Source organism: Dermacentor variabilis, chromosome 1 (assembly GCF_050947875.1).
Source record: "Dermacentor variabilis isolate Ectoservices chromosome 1, ASM5094787v1, whole genome shotgun sequence".
Taxonomy (NCBI): Eukaryota; Metazoa; Arthropoda; class Arachnida; order Ixodida; family Ixodidae; genus Dermacentor; species Dermacentor variabilis.
In genome coordinates, this window is record NC_134568.1 from 211797895 (window position 1) to 211817663 (window position 19769).

Below are 19769 nucleotides of genomic sequence, written 5' to 3' on the forward strand. Positions count from 1 at the left end.
CAAAAAGGGAACCATATGTATTGACTTTGTGTGCAGCGCACAAGGAGTTGTTGATTCAGCTTCCCTGCAGTGTTAAATTCACGAGACCTTAGGTTGCAACCAACTGTTGCGAAACGTATCAATTTTCTTTACGGATAACGTCTCGGAACTGTGTCCCCCGAACATTGAAATAAACATGTTATGGACAAAATCACTGACTAGTGTGGGTCTTCAGACTGTCTGGCTGTCCAACTCTGGTGTGTTAATTTATACTGGGATACATTTGGACTCGGGCGTCGCGCTACAGCGATCATCAGTAAGTCTAACAAAGAGATTGCTTACAAATGTTTAGGCATAATTTTGTCGTTTTGCCATTCATTTGCTTGATGGCATTAGTCAAGTTTTTGTCCACATTCCCTCACTCCATGCTGTTGCTAATTGTTGATACCCAAACACCTGTTCTTCCTTTGTTTATTTGGGAAGTAGTTTTGCACGCAGTGTGTGTTCTGCAAGCTTTTTACTTAATCACATATTTTATTGTTGCTTCAAGTCACTTCAAGACCTGTAAATTTCTTTGTATGGCAGTTTTGATTTTAAAAACATCAGTAAAAGTATCAGAAACTTGACATTATTGCTTGCTTTTGGTTTCAGCATGGGCACCTTGTCCCAGTGAATGCGTATACCTTTTTCTGTTGAACACCAAAATAATGGCATAAATGAAGCCTGAATATACAGAAAAGCACATAAGACAAGTTATACTTTCCAGTGACAGCATTACTCAGTGTGCTAAGCGGTGACTTGTACAGTCCGGTTAATTTCTTCGTCTGCCACCATGTTGAACCACTGTGCTTTCAAAGTTCTAGCGTAAGCCTACAGTGCCTCTGCACCTATTGAGGCTCTTCTTGCTTGCTTCTTTATACGAGTTTTCTTGTTAGTATAAAATGTAAGAGCTGATTGATGTTTAGCGAAACACTGAACAAATTGAACACTTGCTATCCAGGAAATATATGTTAGCCAGGGAATGGTACCTATCTGGAACATATCAATCAGCCAGGTTCTAGGAGTCAGCTGTCGTTATTTGTACAAACAAATGGTGAAGAAACTAGTGGTTAATGTTGCCATTTGAACAAACAAGCAAAGAAAAAATACAAAATTAAAGATACTTTGAAGATGATTAAGATTGAAGTAAAGTTTTGTTTGGTTAGGTATACTTGGGCACTGCTGCTCTGAAGGGTTTATCTGCTTATTGTCCCAACTTAAATATGGCCAAGCGTTGAAAAATAATGAAACGCTTTTCGCAAATACCAATCAATATATGTTGATAGATGTTCGTGCTAGTCATTAGTTTTTTTTGTCATTGTGGACAAAAAATTTTACTTAGCTGACTTTTAAATCACATAATCGATAAGGCATCAAGGCCAAATTTGTGGATGATGTCAAGAAATGACCAATAACGGTGTTTGTAGCAACCTAGGTATTGCATGGTCCTTTCATCAAAAAATAAATAAATAAAAGAAATGAAAAAAAAAGGCCGTGAAATTTGTTAAGTACCATGTGAAAATGCATTGGAGCACTGGTGGTTGCAGCAAGTTAAACCTCGTAAAAAACGAGCCTAGTCTATGGCAGTGGGAATGAGAGGCTGTGTGCTATTTTCCCAGCGCGTTGGAAGCTTTCGATGCGCATCTCCGGACCTTATCAAACGCAAAGCTTTGATTTGTACATGCATATGATGCACAGTCTACTAGGTGACAAGTTTATGTTGAGAGTGCTGTTTTCGTTGCAGCATGGTGGATGCATTGTCACATGGTTTCTTTCTTTTTAAGCAGTAAAAAACACATGCAGGACCCAAATTGCCCTAAGTGCCCCTGCAACATATTTTAAGGCTGCCTTTGTTGCTCTAGACCTTTCCTCAGCATGTCGAAGTACGTGAAGCAAAAATATTTAGGATAATTAATGCATACAAACCCAAGTTTTTGGTTGCAGAAAACACAAAGAAAAGCAGGATAACCCTTGGCCCGAATCTTTGTTTCTCTGGATGCTACATTTTACTTTCCCATTATGTGGACGTGTGACGCCCAATAGTTGCAAAGCATCGGTGTTACGTAAAGGAAATTGATGTGCCTTGGATGCCAGGCCTTCTAACCTAGTTCACGATGTCATCATAGCCTCCGTGACCGGGCTTCGCACATTCAGACCTTCAAGGCCATGGCGTCGCTTCAATAGTTACAACACCTCCCGTGAGGCAGCCATTACATTTTAACTAATGAATACATTGCTACATAACGATGTCATGTTTGCCGCACAGAGTACACAAAATTGCCACATCGTAAAGCTGCTTAAGGTATCATCGAACAAGCTTTCTCGAGATTGTTGCAGGGTGCCTTTGAATGGTGTTATCAGTAATTTATTGATGTCTCCATCTTTTTTGTTGATGGCTTATTGATGAGGAAAGGTAATTAAAAGTTTAGTATCTAAACTTATTTTTGCATAACAGAAGGTACTCATGACAAGTGTGAACAAGGCCTATCACTATACAGTGGATGCCGCTCACACAAAGCGTCCTGTTATTTTTTTAAATCTTGGCAACATATAGTTGTGATAATTGATGTCTAGTATTTTGGAATGACAAGCTCATTCTTTAGTTGATATCAGGGTATGGGACCCTTCATTCTCTCCTACCCCCTGGGCACCTCATTGCCTCGCAGCCCCTAGGGGCCATAATTTGTAAAAATAATTTTGGTTTTCTATTCTTCGTTTTTAATCCCTTTGGCCGAGTGGCCAACTGCTGAGATAAAATTGTCATGAGGTCACCTTAGCCCGAGCCATTGGCAGAGGGCCAAACGAATGGAAGATAGAAAAAATAGCATACGAGTTGTCCCGTCTTTTTTTTTTTTTAACCATGTATGGCACTGTAATGGGGTGCCTGGTAGGGCAGGGAGGGGGTGGGCTGATTTCATACAGCATTATTCATTGTGAGGCAGGGTCAGCCAAGGGGACATTTTTGTGGAGCAGTGTTTTTCCTGATGAACTACATGATTTGATGGTGCCATAACTGCAAATATCTCTCCTCCACCCCCACCCCCCTTATATGTCTCTTTCCTTTTTTTCCAGATGGCCAGACACGCCTAAAAACTGCAGACGGGCATATGTTGGAAGTTGACATTGACCCAGGAACTGTTGGCCTTGTTCAAGGGAATTCTGGTGTTCCTGTGCTACTCCAGGTTGTGATATTTTGTCATCGCTGAATATGTTGAACTGTTTCAGAATGTTGTCTTCTTGAAACAAGCAAAAATACAGATGTGCTATGTTGTAATGCCAGAATATTTTTATTGATATCATTTTTTTAAAATTCATGTATATGCCTGATCACACAGTGCAAATGGTTTAGGTTGCTCGACAGAAATATTTGTCACTAGAAGACAAACTTTTTTGGCAAAAAAAACAACTGCAAAGTGTAACGAAAAGCCACATAGTCACTAAAAGCACACTTCTTGTTCACCACTGCAAGTAAGGAACTCGCATTGTGCACAAACTTTTGTTATACACTTAGCTTCCAAGGTTGTTCAATTCAAACTTTTGTAGAGATGAACTTGTGGGAGGCTCACCCAGCAAGCAACAGTCAAAGAAAGGGATGGTAATTTTGTGCTTTATGGCTCACTATAAAAGCTACGGGTGCTTTGACTGACTCTCCGTCAAAGTGCGGAGAAAGCTTCAGAGCTACGTTGCCAACTATCGCAGGTTTGTTGCAATGATCCACTTCCAATGATGCACCCAAGATGGACTTCAGTACATGAGTTGTGGGCATGTCCGCTGCTCTCAATTGACTGGGTAGTGGTTGACCAAGTTCCCAAAGTTGGGGCAGCGAAGGTCCCACGTTCAACCCTTGCAGCCCTGTGAAGTGTCTACTGTGATGAGGAAGTGCTTAGTAGTTAAGTTCTTAGACTTGGGGGCGGAGAGGACACCTGGAGGGTGATCACAGGAAGGGCAACCAAGGTTCATTCTACCGACGTGTGTTCGCACATGACTCGACCCTGGGAGGGAGATGTGTAGGAAAGTGGCTCTGGTGCGCTAGCTATGCCTGCCGTGTTCCCACCATGGCAGCGTATCCCCAGAGATAAAGTTTGGCAAATGGTGGTTGATACATGCAAATGGTATGAGGTACAGGGATGCACTTTGATCCTAAAGTTTTTTTTTTTTTTATGTGAAGCACTTTGCTTTTTACCACACATTTTGCGTTAGGTAGCTTGCCTCGTTTAGACAGTAAAATGTATCCAGGGATTGTATGCAAACCCGGATCCCCCAGAGCAGTAGCTCGATGATCTATCAGACTGCAGATGCAGGTATAAAATCAGTAAGTGCTTATCAGCGAGCAATAATTATCAACCGTACCATTCTCCTGTTATGGAACCTAGTGCTTCGAAATTATTGGCGTGTGTTTCCCTTCGCATAGCAAGATTTTGCTTATAAAAGCGAAAGCAGCGGCACACACACCAGTTTCATTCATGGCTTCGTGGTGAGAAATTAGTGCTGCTGAAGACATGTAAGAGAAGCTGTATGCTAATTAAGTGAGGCATAGCTATAGCACAAAGCAAAGGGCAGAGTGAGAGCATGTCCTGGTGTGGCAATTTGTGGCCGGGCGCAAGAGGTATGCAGCAATGAGTGACCAAGCAGATCAGCATTACCTGGTGGAAAAGTCGGAAGCAGAGACTCAGAGGATAGGGGTGATAATGGAAGACTGGCGGGAAGACCATCTCAAACGAATGTGTGCAGCTTGAGCCCAGTGGACAACGAAGCGATGTGGTAAAGCAATAAAGTATAGCTATGTTGTATAATGGTGTAGTGCGGCGCAAGTAAAGCCCCAAATAATGCTTTGCGTAACCCGGTTCCAACATGAAGTGGACTTGAGCAATTTATTAAAGCGAAGTTTTCTTTTCAAATCCTCCTGGACTTACCAGAACGTGGCTGCTGGGTGCTGCTGCTGTCTTGCTCAATAGTTCATGCTTAAAAAATAAAAAAATATGTGCCTGATGATAGGATAAAACCTTGGTCCCCCAGTGTAGCAGCTGAGTGCTCTATCCATTAGGCCACAATCATACATGTACTTATATCGTGCCAGTATGAACTAGCTCTTGGAGGTGATTACCTTGTGTGTTACATTGTGTAGCATGGGTGCATGAGAGCACATGTGCGCACGCCAATTTCCTTTATGCCAAGGACGTAGGATAAAATGGGCAAATTTATAGTAGTTGATTAACCACTTCATGAAAACTTAGCTTTACGTCGATTCCAAGATGTGTGTTGGATCTACATACATTTTTTGTGAGTGTTGGGGCAGTATAAATCAGAGCAACACCTCTATTTCTATTACAAATTTTTTACAGAGCAACCAAGTGGTTAGAATTTGTAACGCGAAAAATGTGGGAACGAAAGGAAGGTGTCAGTATGCTCCCAATAAGACATTTGTGATCTATATAAAATATTACTCATTGAAAAGATTAGCGTTGTAGTGATCTGTAAAAAGTAATCCATAGTACTGAAAATGCAGGGTACTTAACAAAACTGAGTTCAAGTTTATCTAAAATGTGATTTATTGAAAGCAAGTGTGAGAAATGCTCTGCTAAGAAGCAGATTCATTGTTTAGATGAACGATTGCAATGACTTCAAGTGAGGATGGCTGTTCACATTGCGTGATGTTCAGAGGCAAATATTTTTGTTTAATGGAAAGCACTAAGGGCGAGCTTGGGTGTCTCAGAATGCAGGCAGGGTGTCTACCAACCAGGAAAACCGGGAATTCTCAGGGATTATGAGTAGTCTGGAAAAAGTCAGGGAAAACTCAGGGAATTGGGTCTTCTATCAGGGAAAATTAGCAGCAATTTTTTTTAAAGGGTCGAAAGTCGCAGTAATGCTGGCTCGAGCAACAGACAGGAATCGTAATTAATCGTCTTTGACGCTCTGTCGTCGGCTGGAGGAGTTGTGAGTGTACAGTCAACGACTGACTTTCCGGATTCCCAATAATTTGGACGGCTTCGCGGCACTGCCACGTACCCCATAGATTCAACGTATCAGAACGTGTGAAATTTCGGACGCAAGAGCTCTTCAACGTCCCATTTTCCAGATCTCTTGCCGTGACCGCAGGTCCACAATGGCAATAATCAAAGGCACCACCACTGCCGTTTTGATTACTTCGCCACCTTGAACCGGCACTCTCGCACGCAGATCCGCTGGCAGCCATTGCCACCACTGCGGCAACGCTAGGCTTAGCTGCTTCGACGTTCGCTATGAAGCTTCTTGCCGTTGGGTGCCGAGTTTTTTATTGAAAGAATTAGCTGCTGTCAGCAATGGCACGGACTCCACCTTTGTGGTCCTCGCGATTGGCTTAGAAACTTGGAAAACACTGTTGCACAATGCCGGTTCCCGAAAGTCAGCTTCGCCTTTGTACAGAAATGTTACTAGTGAAACATACGCAACAGTATTGCAGTGAAGCATAACAAGCTTGGGAAGGGGCTATTGCCACGGAACACAGTATGTATCCCTTAATTATACACACGTTCACCCAGTATTTCCTGTCGCAGTACGAGCTCCGATATGCCTAATATGTGTACCGGCAAGCCTTCAGAGCGTTTTTGAACGTGCCTGTGGCGGTTTGAGCCCCTAAGGGCAGTAAATGACATGCATTTATCTTTTTCCAAGTGGCTGATTTTTCGGACGTTTTCGCGGTCCCTAGGGAGTTCAAAAAGTCGGTCGTGGACTGTGCAACTGACCAAGATGCTTCAAATGGTCCTTGGGGCGAACGAGTGGCGGAAGGAGGACAAGAACAAAAATTATCTACGCATTGAGGAATAAACAGGAAAGGAAGCTTGCTGCCGCCGTTTTGAAGGAGCTTGAACTCAAAAAAACAAAGTTTTGGCTATGTCGAGATGCAGGTTCCCCTCACCCAAACCGAAATAAACTCTTTAAAGCAGTGAAACACAACTCAGGTGTCGTGCACAGGTTGAGAGTATGTCGGGAAAGTTGAGGTTGACTTACGAGCTGTTGGAGAGAATCTCAATTGTGACAGAGTTCGGGCCTCATACAACTGAGCTTGCTATCAGTTGATAGAAATAGCTCATATTCGAAAATATTTGCTTCCATGTGCATCTCCTTTTTATTCGTATTTGAGAATGTCCGACTCCATTTGCAATTTTTTCCGAAGACACTTTATTTGCTGTGCATTTTACTAGCCCCTGCCTTCTATTCTCTTTTTGAATAACATAAACACTACTCCTTAGTATTCAAATTGGATTAAGTCGCTTTTTTAATTTTTTCATGTACTTACTAGAGAGTGGCAGCATCAGGCGATATGGTTTCAGCCCGTCTTGACATAAAACATAGTTCTGCATCACTTAGGGAAATTTGCAAAGGCACTCAGGGAAAACCTGGAAAACTCGGGGAATTTGGAAATGTCAACTTGGCAGACACCCTGGCAGGACAGTAGAAATGAAACTTGCAGCATGTGACTGGTTTTAGAGAAAAGGTGATACTGGGTGAGGTTGAAGAAGAGTGCCAACGATGGTATGCATCTGCTACTTCTCATTGAATGACTACCACATGTTTGCTCCACAACCATGGTTGGACTGATGCTCAAGGAGACAATGGATGAAGCGTGTCTACACTTGAAAAGCATTTAGTCTTACAATTGCAACCAACAAGCAAAGCCGCTTACTGTGCAAAAAATGCTTAGTGATTCCTCACAGATGATGATGAAAACGTTTTATTTAAAGAAAAAAAAAAGGATAGGGGAGTTAGGAGAAGGGTGGTCGGAGAATGTGTTAGGTGAAGAGGAATTTCCAACTTACCAACTGGAGACAGGGGATATGACAGTGAGTGAGCAGAATTGGTTGGAGGGCATCCACACATGCTTCTTGCACAGTACTAAAGAGGCATGGGTCAGCCTCATAGGATTTGGTGTTGCTGTTCAGGTAGCAATGCTACCGGTGTTTCATACAATGACCGTTTTTTATCTACCAACTTCCCACTCGCTGAATGTGAGGCTTCACTTATGGTAAAGACGACCGTTTTGAAGTGTGCAAACTGAGCCTCCATTAGACTGTACACAATTTCCCTCTCTGAGGGAAATTGTGTGCATCTTCGTCATCAGTCTATCTATGTCCACTCCAGGGCTGCTCTAACGTAAAGATATTCTAAACTTTTCTATTCCAATTCTGCAATCGGCCCTCCGCGATTGGTCAAAAACTTTTTTTGGACCACCCCCACTTTGCCTGTCTGTCACGCGATGTCACGAAAACCGCGATAGCTCCCCGGGGATCTGATATGACATGTACCCATTGATTATACATGATTGGACCGAACAAAAGAAAAATACCTTATTTACTTGCATAATGATCGCACTCGCGTAATGATCGCACCCCTGAATTTTGTCATCAAAATTTGATTTTTTTTATTTCCCGTGTAATGATCGCACCCCGAACTTGCCGCAGCGATATGTCGTGTGCCAAGTCTAGCTTACCATCTGTAGAATGCTACGCTAACGACTCTTCAAGACAAACCAAGCGGTCTGCCTGCACCAAACATTCTTAAGTAGATGCCTCATTTCATTACTTTCATTACTTTCCGCACTTCCATGACTAAAAAAAAGCTGCAACCAAACTTGCCTTTATTATGTGTAGGCTTTATAATGGTTGTGGCCTACAACAACAAAAAAGGCGCCTTTTCGAGTCTTCTCATCTGCACTCGTGGGCACGCAACAAATCGCGAGCAGAAACGATAGTAGCCACGTTTACACTGATACGTTAAAAGTATATCCTGTTCATACGCCGACGCTTGTAGCACAGCTAAGATATTCACCCACCCTTAGCGGAAACGTGCCATATTAGGATAGTAGTGAAGACAGATGTCACAGTTTCCGTAGCATGCCAGCCATGTGTTTCTATGTCACTGGCAGCTAAGCGCACCCATCTCTGTTTCTGTCCCCTCAAAGTGGACATGTCTACGTTATTACCGCAAACTTGCTGATAATAACGATATTATTCATTACTGATACGGAAGAAACTGTTTCAATGCACGTAATGTACTCATGAGAAGAAAAAAAATTGCGTTCGGAGCGTTCGGCTTGCTCCGCCGGCCGCCATTTTTGTTTTGGTGCCCCGCAGCAAAACGAAAAAAAATTTTTTTTTTTCCTTTCGCGGGAAATTTAACCCGCATAATGATCGCACCTCTGATTTTGCATCAATTTTTCGGCAGAAAAGTGCGATCATTATGCGAGTAAATACGGTAGTTATTTCTGATTTGACGCCTTTTCACCATTGGACCTTGGCTATTGGTCAATAGATTTAGGGCTGCACCCGCTTTACCTGCCTGTCACGCGACGTCACAAAACTGCAAAAACTCACCACGTCAAAGCGATGTGTACGTGTTAAAGATGCATTAATATGCCAAACAAACCTGAATTTTTTTTTTCTGAATAGCCGCAGGCTGCCCTGTTCCGAAAAAATTAAAGATGACTGCCGCCGATTGCTCAGCCACTGGCTACTCGCACCTGCCGAAGAGCATGGGTTAGTCGCGCACAATAAATCTTTTAGCGTGGCCGTGTACCGTTTTTGAGTACTTTCAGCACGTTTACAAAATTGCTCTGCCAACTCTTCTATAGTGACCTCCTATAAATGAGGACAGCGTTTGATTGGTCTCTTCAGACAACCCTACGGGTCACCGCCCGTTGCTTGCGTCGGCGGTTACGCAACTTTGACATCAGGTGATTGGAATAAAAACATATTGGAATAGTTTTACGTTATAGGGTCCCAGGACAAAGGCTGATGACCAGCAATCTCCAATTACCTCTATCTTGGGCCATCTGACCCCATCTTATCCTTGCAAATTTTATAATTTAAAGTGTGAACTTTCAAACATGGTCTAGTTGGTATGACACTTTCGATTGTTTAAGCATGTAGACAATGAAGACAAAGTTTGTGCTTACTTTCTTGTCCTTGTTGTCAAGGCGCTTAAACAATCCAAAGTATTTCATAATTTCATCGTATCACCTAGTTCTTCGCCATCCTTGACTGCGCTTTCCTTCTCTTGGCACCCATTCTGTAACTCAGATAGATTACTGGTTACCCACCCTATGCATTACATGGCTTGTCCAACTCCATTTCTTCCTATTAACAACTTTTCCTGGCATCGTGGTCACCTGGGATGACCGCCTTTTCTGGATTTTTTTTCCTCTTGAGGCACGCGAGTCTCGCATGTCAACTTTCAAACAGTGCACTTTTTCAAGCTTCCTCTACTTCAAGAGCACTAGCACCCTGCCTTTGGACTCCTGTGTCATGTGTGATAACGGTTTTTCCTGATCCTGATGACCTCCATGACGTAATACATGCTGTATCTAAAAGTCTTCTATGGAAAGAAACTTAAGTTCTGTTCTTACTAGCTTCCAAGCATAGGATACCATATTTTATCCATGTAAAGTTCATATTGGGGAGGAAATGAAGCACTAGACTCCATTGTTACTCCTTATACAGCCTGCCATGTTAGTGAAGATGGTGGCCACCTGGAGTGACCACCTTGCTTGAAGGGTCTTAAAGGGCTGGTTTTTATAAATATAGCTTGCTGTGTAGTATTAGGAGTTTTGTAGTAATACAATTGCACCATGATAGTTTCGCAGGCGGTGACAAATCAAATGACAGTGATTTTGACTTTTAAGTTCATGATACGATCAACTAGAGCGTGCAAAGAAAGCTCTGCCACGAGAAAAGTGCTGTGTGGGAGTCTCCTGGTAGAGGGTCTGATGAAGGTTGAGGGGCTGATGAAGATTATGTTCCTTTCATGACTGCGAAGGTGCCTATAATGAGTCAGTCCTAAAAATTCAACAGTGTTGAACCACTGTTGAACTGCAATGGCTGAGTGCCGTGATTGGAATGCCAGTTTTCAAAACCAAATCGAGTCAAATTGAAAGGGAAGTTTTGTAGTCAGTTTTTGAAGTACCAGTTTTCCCTCCTGATTTGAAACTGGCTGAGGTGCCTATCTTACCTTAGTCTTACTGGCAACAACCATTTAAAGGTTGTTTTGGGAGAAATCATGCAATGGTTCTGTGGAGGCATACTGTTTAGCCACTTGAACATGTTCACGAGAGGGGGCAGCCTGAGTGAGGAGAGCTCCTGCCAGCACATGCAGTGAATAAGAGGAAAGGCATTGCATTTCACAGGCGACCGGCCAATGAGACCTGGTTATTGTACTGTATGTGGCAAGATTAAAACTTGGGAGTAATGCGATATACAAGGTGCAAGACATAGAGAGGAGTGCATGCGGAGGATAGCTTACCTGAGGTGTTCCAGCACAGTAGCAGTCTACAGGAAGCAGCAGAGAGAACACGCGCAGCACGTCAACGAGCTGGGATAAATGATAATGATGGAATGCTTAATTCTTCAAAAAATGCGCACTCTATTCACATGACCTTTGTAGGACATTTTAAGTCTGGGAAAGATTTCTGATATTTTTCTTTTGGGCATGAGCAGCTCTCAACTTTTTTTTTTTTTCAGTCTCTCCACCAGCATAGATGAGAAAAATGCTTTCCTTTCACTAGGGGTGGAGGAGGGGGCTACAACTGATTTCGTCTAGATTCCAGAATGTTGTTGCGTCGGCTGTAAATTTAAAAAGCATAACCTGTAACAGTAGCCTCACTGATTTTGCAGTTTAAAGGTGGATAAGCGCACCGTGAACTTGCTTGCTGATTACAGACACCAGCAGAGTAAATTGGCAGTTCCCACGTATATTTGGGAATAAATTATAAGTTCTTCAATGTTTACTAAAATGTCTTCACTACCATTCTGTGTAGCTCAATGCGCATTTATGCATTGGACGCCCTGGTCTCATTTTGTTTGCTTAAAGGGATACAGAATAAAAATCGAAGAATATAGAGAAAACCCCACAATTGCATTCCTAAGACACGATTGCTATAGTATATAGTCATTATTCGGGTTACTTTTGAGCGGATGGCTTTATTTTTCACTCTCTATGAGCGGCCACCGCGTCACTCGCAAAGCGCTCCCGCCAACAAGCCGGCGGATCTGACGTCACACCTACCCTCAGCAGCCGCGGAGCGAGCTGACCGGCTGCGCAGTTTTGTTTTCCTCGCGCTGCGCAGTGCAAAATGCAAAGTTCTAGAGAGAGCGATAGCATGAGCGGAACTTATGACTCCGACTTGGATGAGCGGCCTACTGAACGACCACGAACGATAAAGGCGTATGCCTACGATCCGTCCGCGTCGTCAAGCGAAATTGACGACGACCCGCCGCAGCAGTCCCCCTCCGCGGTGCCGAGAGAGTCTGGACCAGCAAAGTGGTGTTTACACTGTGCATTCCGTGTACACGCGTTCGCCTCGAGAGATCATGGGCGGCATCATAGGTGGAAACCAGATTTAAACGCGGTTCCTGCGGCTCGGATCGCAAGCTCGCGCCTGTCACGAATGAGTTAGCGAGACGAGAGGCGCACGCCTCATTGACAGTGTTGCATCCGAGGCGGTGCGCCCAGCGTGATTCACTCACGCAAACGTTTTGCCATGTTTGGCTTCAACAGAGCGAGGACGCTTATGCCTCAGGCTATGCAATGTCAGGCGACGTAAGGAATTTACTCTGCGTTCTGCGCAAAGCGGCTTGCTCCGCCCGCTTGGATGGGTAGCTGCTAGCGCGTAAAACATGAAAGCCATCAATGCACAATACAGGTGCCGTGAGTACACACTGTACAAAAGAAACGTAGAAATCGTTGAAGATATTGACGCGTGTAGATCTCCCTGTACCTACGCCATCGGAGCAGGTGTGGCCGGCGGCGTGAGCATAACAGTCGGCTGCCGACTCTCGCGCGGCAGGTGCTTGATGCGCGCAAGTAGCTGTTTTGAGAATAGATGCGATGAAGCAACGGGTGAGGATTGGAGCCAGGCATGTGCAGTGACTGAAATGCGCCTCTGTAAGCAAGGAACGTCTTGTTATTCACGGAGTGAACGAGTACATGCGCAGCGGTTTCAGCGTCCCGTTGTTTCATCGCAGCCGAGCACTCCTTCCCTTGGTGCACACGAGATGGCGCCACCAGTCTCATGTCGGCGAATTTTTTTTCGTCAGCCGTCGCTTCAGACGATGCGGATTTCGATTTATTCTGGCAGAATTGGCCAAACATTTGGCTCAGAACGTCGTACAAACGACAAATTACGGTCAAACGGCACCTGTGCGCAAAACTACAGCGTGAACAAGTACGCGAGAAAAAGACTACCGATGCCTGCCGTTTTCACATGCGCACAGCAGACCCTCGGCATTTTGCGGCGTTGACACGGCTGCTCCACACATCAAACCACAAATCCACGAGATCAAAGACGAGGTTTTCGAACAGCTCACACGAGGAAGCGGTACGAATAGGACGGTCGAACAAAGAAAGCGCGTTGCTGCAAACGTCAACTCGCCCCTACGCGCGCTCAGTGTGGACGATCGCTCGCAATGGGCCTCGAGGTGGGTAAGCGTGACGTGATATCCGGTTTTGCCAGAGCTTTCGGAGGAGGCCGGTAGGTGCGGTGATTTGAGAAATATTTACTAAAATAATTACTTTTCGCTCACTTCTCCTCAGAAAGAGTGTTGTTTTGGTCGCTCTCGGTGCGACAGCTATCACTGGAGACAGAAATCTCGGCGACAAATTTTTTATTCACTATCCCTTTAAATTAGTTCTCACAAATCAACTCTGCAGAAACACGTAAGATGGAAGGAAGGTCTTGAAAGTAAAAATTGTCATCCACTCGATTGTAACAAGAAGCTGCAAAGGAAACCCAACAGGGGTTCAAGAACGAGCTTCACAGTTCAAGGAAAATTAGTTCTGGTTCATAGATCAAACCCGTAACTAATCCCTTTTCGGGGCATTCGCTCCCCGGGCCAAGACACATTTTTTTTTAAGCTGCAAAGCCTCCTTTCTGAGAAATCCGCATTGGGTTTTCTTTGTAGCTTTGTGCTACAGTGGGTTGGATGACAATTTTCTCTTTCATTAACTTCTTTCTCTACACTCAGCTGCTAGTCTTAGTGACTTATTCGCTTCTGTGTAGCTCAATGTTCCTTAATCAACGTGCGATTTTGTACCATTTTGCACCCTTTACTTCTCTCTCAACACATGGCTACTTTTTTTGCTGACTTCTTCACTTCTTGCCTCTTGTTTTGCCTGTCTATTTGACCGCCTATCCAGTGGCACATACCTATTCTAGGGGACCGGCCAAGAATGTTCACATACCCAGTGCCACGTGCCTAATTGTTCACACCAGTGGCCCAAGTTGCCGTATAGTTTGCAAGAAAGCAGCTAACAGCCAGCAGCTGCAAAGTGGGGGGGGAAGAGACAAAGAAAGCTTTGGCTTAAAAAGTGATGGTTCATTGCAAAGGACATCTTTTGAGGATCTTTGATGGTGCTGCAAAATACTTCAAGATATTTCTCATAGTTGAAAATGAAGATATTAGTAAGGGCAAAAGTAAGGATAAGTAAGGGCAAAAACAGGATAAATTCAATGAATTAAAAAAAAAAGAGCAAAAGCAAAAGATACTGGCAACTTTTGTTCAGTCATATGAAATTTTCTATTGACAAAACATGTTACATAAATTCTAGACTTCAGTGTTACATGATAAGCATGGAGCCGCACCGATCTGTAGCCTCAGTTATGATTAGAGCCCATACTACTGCCACAAGCATGCTTCGGCATTTTTGTAAGCACAAAAGAAAGAGTAATGACAACTATTGGCCAGCCCCAAAGTATGGGTTCAACAATCACAGGCCAACTTGGTCAGACACAACTCTGCAGGTGTGGCCTGATCTTGTTTGCAGTACTTGTGGCCAACAAGGACACACCTACGCAACTAATAGGAAAACACAGCTAGCAAAACAAATAAACATCATCTTCTCTCTTCCCAGCTGCAACATCTTTAAACTTCTGAACTTTTCCTGTCTATAAATTCGGCGTGGGAATTATGTCGTTCACTACTACAGCATTCAACTGCAGTGTAATGCCATTAACTGGCATCAGACTTAACCGGAGTCAGACTGTTAAATCGAAACTTTTTCATTCTTGTTTCCGTTGTGGTTCAGTGAAAACAGTTCATTTCCAGTTAAACTCTGAAGCAAAAGAAATATTGTTGAGTCTGGTTTAAGCAGGTATATGTTGGTTTGCAAAACCTAAGAGTACAGTAAAACCTCGTTAATACATAGTTTGTAGGGGAAGTGAATCAGGTACACACTAAGTGATGTACTAATTAACCACTAATGGCAGATATGTAGCTGTAGACCTATTAACCAAAAAAAAGTTAATTTTTACTCAAACACACTTGCAGACAAGTCCTATTTGCAAGCAGGCATAAAAGGAAATCGTGATTTTTCACTTGTCACGGTGACGGCCTTGCACCAACGATGGCACCCAAAAACTCTGCAAGGCCGTGAGCCAGTTTCTCCATCAGGCCTTGCTTCACCATGGACGCCCTCATGAGGGTCAATGCACTAGCCACGTTTGATACGGAAGGGCCATCATCCACGTCGTCATTCATGACGACGCCATAAAAGCACTAGAAGCTATGGGAGCAGGAAACCTTGTCATAGCTACCATGTTTTGACGTCACTATCGGTGGCGACTTCAGTCCGGAAAAAGTCCATGCGCCACAATTTTGCTATCTATGGTCTGCGCGCATGACATTTTGCTGATTACACGCTTGTACACACCAAAAAATGAATTAACTACTATGCACTGACCGCTTGGTATGCATTGATTGACTTGACCAATCTATCAGGTACAGTGTCGACAGAGTGGGGGATTCATCGCGACTATATTTAACCGGAGTTATTAAGTGGGTACATACTAACGAGGTTTTACTGTAATTGCAGGAAAACAGCACAAGTTTATTTTGTATAACAGCTCAACAGTGCTACTCAGCTGCACAAAAATTAAAAAAGCTATGCTTGCTGTTCTTCATCTCGTAAGTAGTTAAGAAAAGTGGTACTGTGGAAGCACTGTGTCATTTCTAATCTAGCTGCTTCAGTTTTCATACCAGTTTGACCAAACGCGATGGTCTTGCTAAGAAGCGCTTCTCCTTTCAGCAAATATAGCAAACAGCTGTCCCAACTAAATGTTGCCAAAAATGAAAAAATAGCAGAGGGACTTATGTAAACGGTGTTTACAATATGCTGATGAGCATTTATGCTAGTCACATACATCATTGTGCACAAATAAGTTTAAGTAGTTCTCTTTTAAATGACATAATCGATAAGAGAAGAAAGGAAACCTAGGGTCCTGAATTTTATTAGTCATATTATAAGAAGCCAGCAAACAATGACACCAAGGACAGCATAGGGGAAATTATCTGCAGTTCTTTATTGAAATAAAGGAATTATAAATAAATGAAAACTGGATGAAAATACAACTGGCCGCAGGTGGGATACGAACCCACATCTTTGCATTACGCATGCAATGCTCTTACCAATCGAGCTACCGCGGCACTGTTTTCCCATCCAAATTCTGGGGTATTCATGTTTATCTACTAGAACTAACCCTGGGAGTGTCAACCAGTGCGATCACATGCAGCCTTAGCGGAGGATCTTGAACACCCTTTCTGCCGCAGGCGTCGTTTTTATGTGTACTTTTTGGGTGAAGGGAACTAGTCAGTCGATAAGGGGTTGTAAAAAATTGTGGAGGATATTAATTATGGCTGATAACGGGATTTAAAGCAACGTAAGAACATAGCCACAGTTTTGCATCTGTCTGATGATTGGTCGGTTAATATACCACAAGATATGTTAGTGTTTATGCATATTAACAATGCATCAGCGTTTATAACTACTGCAAATTGGCCAACGAAGTAGTGCGAGTGAGCACACCTTTGTTCTACATAATAAGACAGTATATACCTGCATAAAACCCATACATATGGTGTAGACTGCTCGGTATCTCTAAAGCACATAGACCTCTTAAGGAGTAGTGCATGATATTGAACGGTTTATATTATTAATCAAAAGCTTTAGATGGCTCATGGGACGAAAATTCGTCCGTCCGGTGTTATGGCACCAAAATTCAGTGGCACCAAAATTGGGGGTCAAACCTGCAGCCTTTGGTGTTGATTAAGGGACAGTTCATCAAGATATAGTTACGGCATTTAAACCCAAGACCTTTGGGGTTATTCAAGGGACAGTTAAAATATTGTTAATTAAAACAAATGCTCACAACCTTTAGTGGGAGTCGAAATCATTTGGAGATATGAGCGAACTGGCCATATCTCCAAGTTGGATTCCAATTGATACCATGAAGGTTGAGAGTAGAACCCAGTACCTTTGGTGTTAATTAACCCTTTCGCTGTCGGACCTTTCTGGCCGTGACGCCCCCTCCCAGTGTCTGCTTGGTTTCAGGGAACGAGCATAACAGGGAGTGAACATAGCAATTTATTTTTGATTATGATTGGTATACAAACAACATACTCAATGCAATATGCACATTTCAGTGTTCTGCAGCTGTTGTTAGTAAACATCATCATCATCAGCCTGACTATAACATCCGTTCAACATCCGAATCTTACGATGCGGAACTCACCTTCTCCTAGCATGAGACTGTCCGAGTCTCATTCCGAGCTCGGCTCGTATTCTGAATTGGAATTGAGCCACCGCTTCAATGAGCAGACGAAGGTCCGCGCGCTCAGCCATCCGCAGGGAGGATGCGCTTTCAGTCGCCCGCACAACGGAGAGAAATGGGACGTTGCGTGATTAAGAAGACAGAGGGAGATGGAAAAAGGCTAAAACAAATTTCGAAGGGCTTTACGTTTACTGCTGCAAGTTGGAAGCAAGGGTGCGGCGAGGGAGCGAAAGCAGCAATCGAGTCACTCTTTTCGGAGAGGCAACGGCGCGGCGCGTGCCTCTGAACTTGACGCGCTGTAGCAGGCACACCAACGGAAGAAAAATAAAAACCTTCAAACCAGCGGAGATGGCAGAACAACCCTTGAACCCATAACCAAACGCGCGCGACGCATGATACAGTGAACGCGGAGCCACCGCGCCACTCAGCAAAGAGAGAGGGGCGAGTAGCAGTCGCACTGTACTCTTCAATACATACACTAACACAGGTCGAGGCGAAAATACGAACTTGTAGAAAGAGTCAACAGATGTCGCGGCCAGTCCAGGAGCACCAGCTTTGCGCTGGTGCGAAATTTTGAACGCATGATAGAGAATGTACCGGTACGTCAGTGACACTGTGGGGGGGAAGCGTGAAGACGTGCCGGTACGTCCATGACAGCGAAAGGGACAAGGTAGAGTTAATTAAGGCACTTGAACGCTCAATCTTTGGTGGAAGTCGAACCCACTTGGATATAAGGGCGAACCGGCGATATCTCCAAGTTAGATTCTAATTGGCATCGGGAAGGTGGAGAGTCAAAACCACAACCTTTGGTGTTAAGACGAAGTTCATTAAGGCACTCGAACCCACAACCCAACATGGAGATATGGGCAAACTGGCCATATCTCCAAGTTGGATTCCAATTGACATTGTGAAGGATGAGAGTCGGACCCACTACCTTTGGTGTTAATTAAGGTGAAGTTAATTAAGGTATGCTTAATTAAGCTAGGGTTCATTAAAGCACTTGAACCTATGACCTTTGGCGGGAAAAAAATAATAGGAAGTTACAACGCCTTAGACTGAAAATGTCAAATAATGTAATGAATGTATCGTGAGCGGGCAGGCTTTTGCCTTCATCCTCTTTAGCGTATGCTAAAGTGACTGTCAGCTTTTTTTTCTTAATTTGGGCTGCCCCATTTTAAAAAAATGTGCAGTGCATCCATTCATTGGATATGATTGGCAATGTTCATTTGATTGGAAATCTTTTTTATAAGTGTGTAATTGGAGATGATATGTTGCATATGTTAGGATGATTATTATGATAAACATTGTATCCCCATGCCATCCATGAAACGCAAAACCTTATGGGCACGTCGTCTGACGCATGAAGTGGCAATCTCGCTGCCAACCACAATGCCGAAAGATACCACAACACAGTATGTCTTGTGGTAATCACTGCACGGCAGTTTAAACTCCACAGCAACCACCACTATCCATGGTATCGTGGCTGCAACTTAGTTGTAATGGCTATCCATCAAGCAGATTTATTAAGCAGCCACGCTCAATGTGAAGGTGTCTGTTGTAGATGGGGTGCTATCGCTTCAGTGTATTTACAACTACATGCCCATGGTATCACCTTGGCACATCCATTCTGGGAGATTGGCCAGGAATGGACACACACCAATGTCAGACACACGTTGCCAAAGTTGTGTTGTGTTTTCGGGCACATAGCCAGTGGCACCATACCTAGTGACATAAGTTGTCTACTAGTCCAGCCAGCAGCATGTTGCCTCTTCAGGCACAAACCCAGTGGCCCATGTTGTCTGTTTGGCAAAACAGCAGCCAGCACATACCTAGTAGTCAAAGCTAGTAGACAACTTGGCTCACTGGGCTTGTGAAAGAGGTTAGATACCGCACACTGGGTGAAGTTCCCAAAGAATGCTAATCGCATTTATTTATTTATTTGTTTATTTATTTGTTTGTTTGTTTGTTGAACCTTACAGGCCCAAAGGGCATTGTGCAAGGGGAGTTACAAGACCAAAATGAATAACAATGAACAGGGGGCCAACATTAGGCATCGCATAATTACAAAACATTACAAAATTAATCAGAATTAACAAAATAAACAGACAATGTGGAATATAAATATATGTAGACACACACAAAAAATATAACTACATAAAAGAGAGAAGCCTAGCAT

General features: G+C 43.5%; 1 protein-coding gene and 1 non-coding gene across 6 annotated transcripts in view; one reads left to right on the plus strand and one right to left on the minus strand.

The window, feature by feature from the left end:
* Nucleotides 1–19769, plus strand: part of LOC142592456 (uncharacterized) — a 155918-nt gene that overhangs the window by 14906 nt on the left and 121243 nt on the right. For 4 of the 5 annotated variants that reach the window (XM_075704008.1, XM_075704010.1, XM_075704006.1 and 1 more), the window contains exon 3: nt 3091–3200. In XM_075704008.1, coding sequence (XP_075560123.1) covers nt 3091–3200 — 110 coding nt within the window. Of the gene's footprint in view, nt 1–3090; nt 3201–19769 lie in introns of those variants that run through there. The other variant, XM_075704011.1, reaches the window with a different exon arrangement.
* On the minus strand, nt 16397–16469 carry TRNAT-CGU (transfer RNA threonine (anticodon CGU)). The gene has a single exon. It is a non-coding gene; the product is annotated as a tRNA-Thr (tRNA).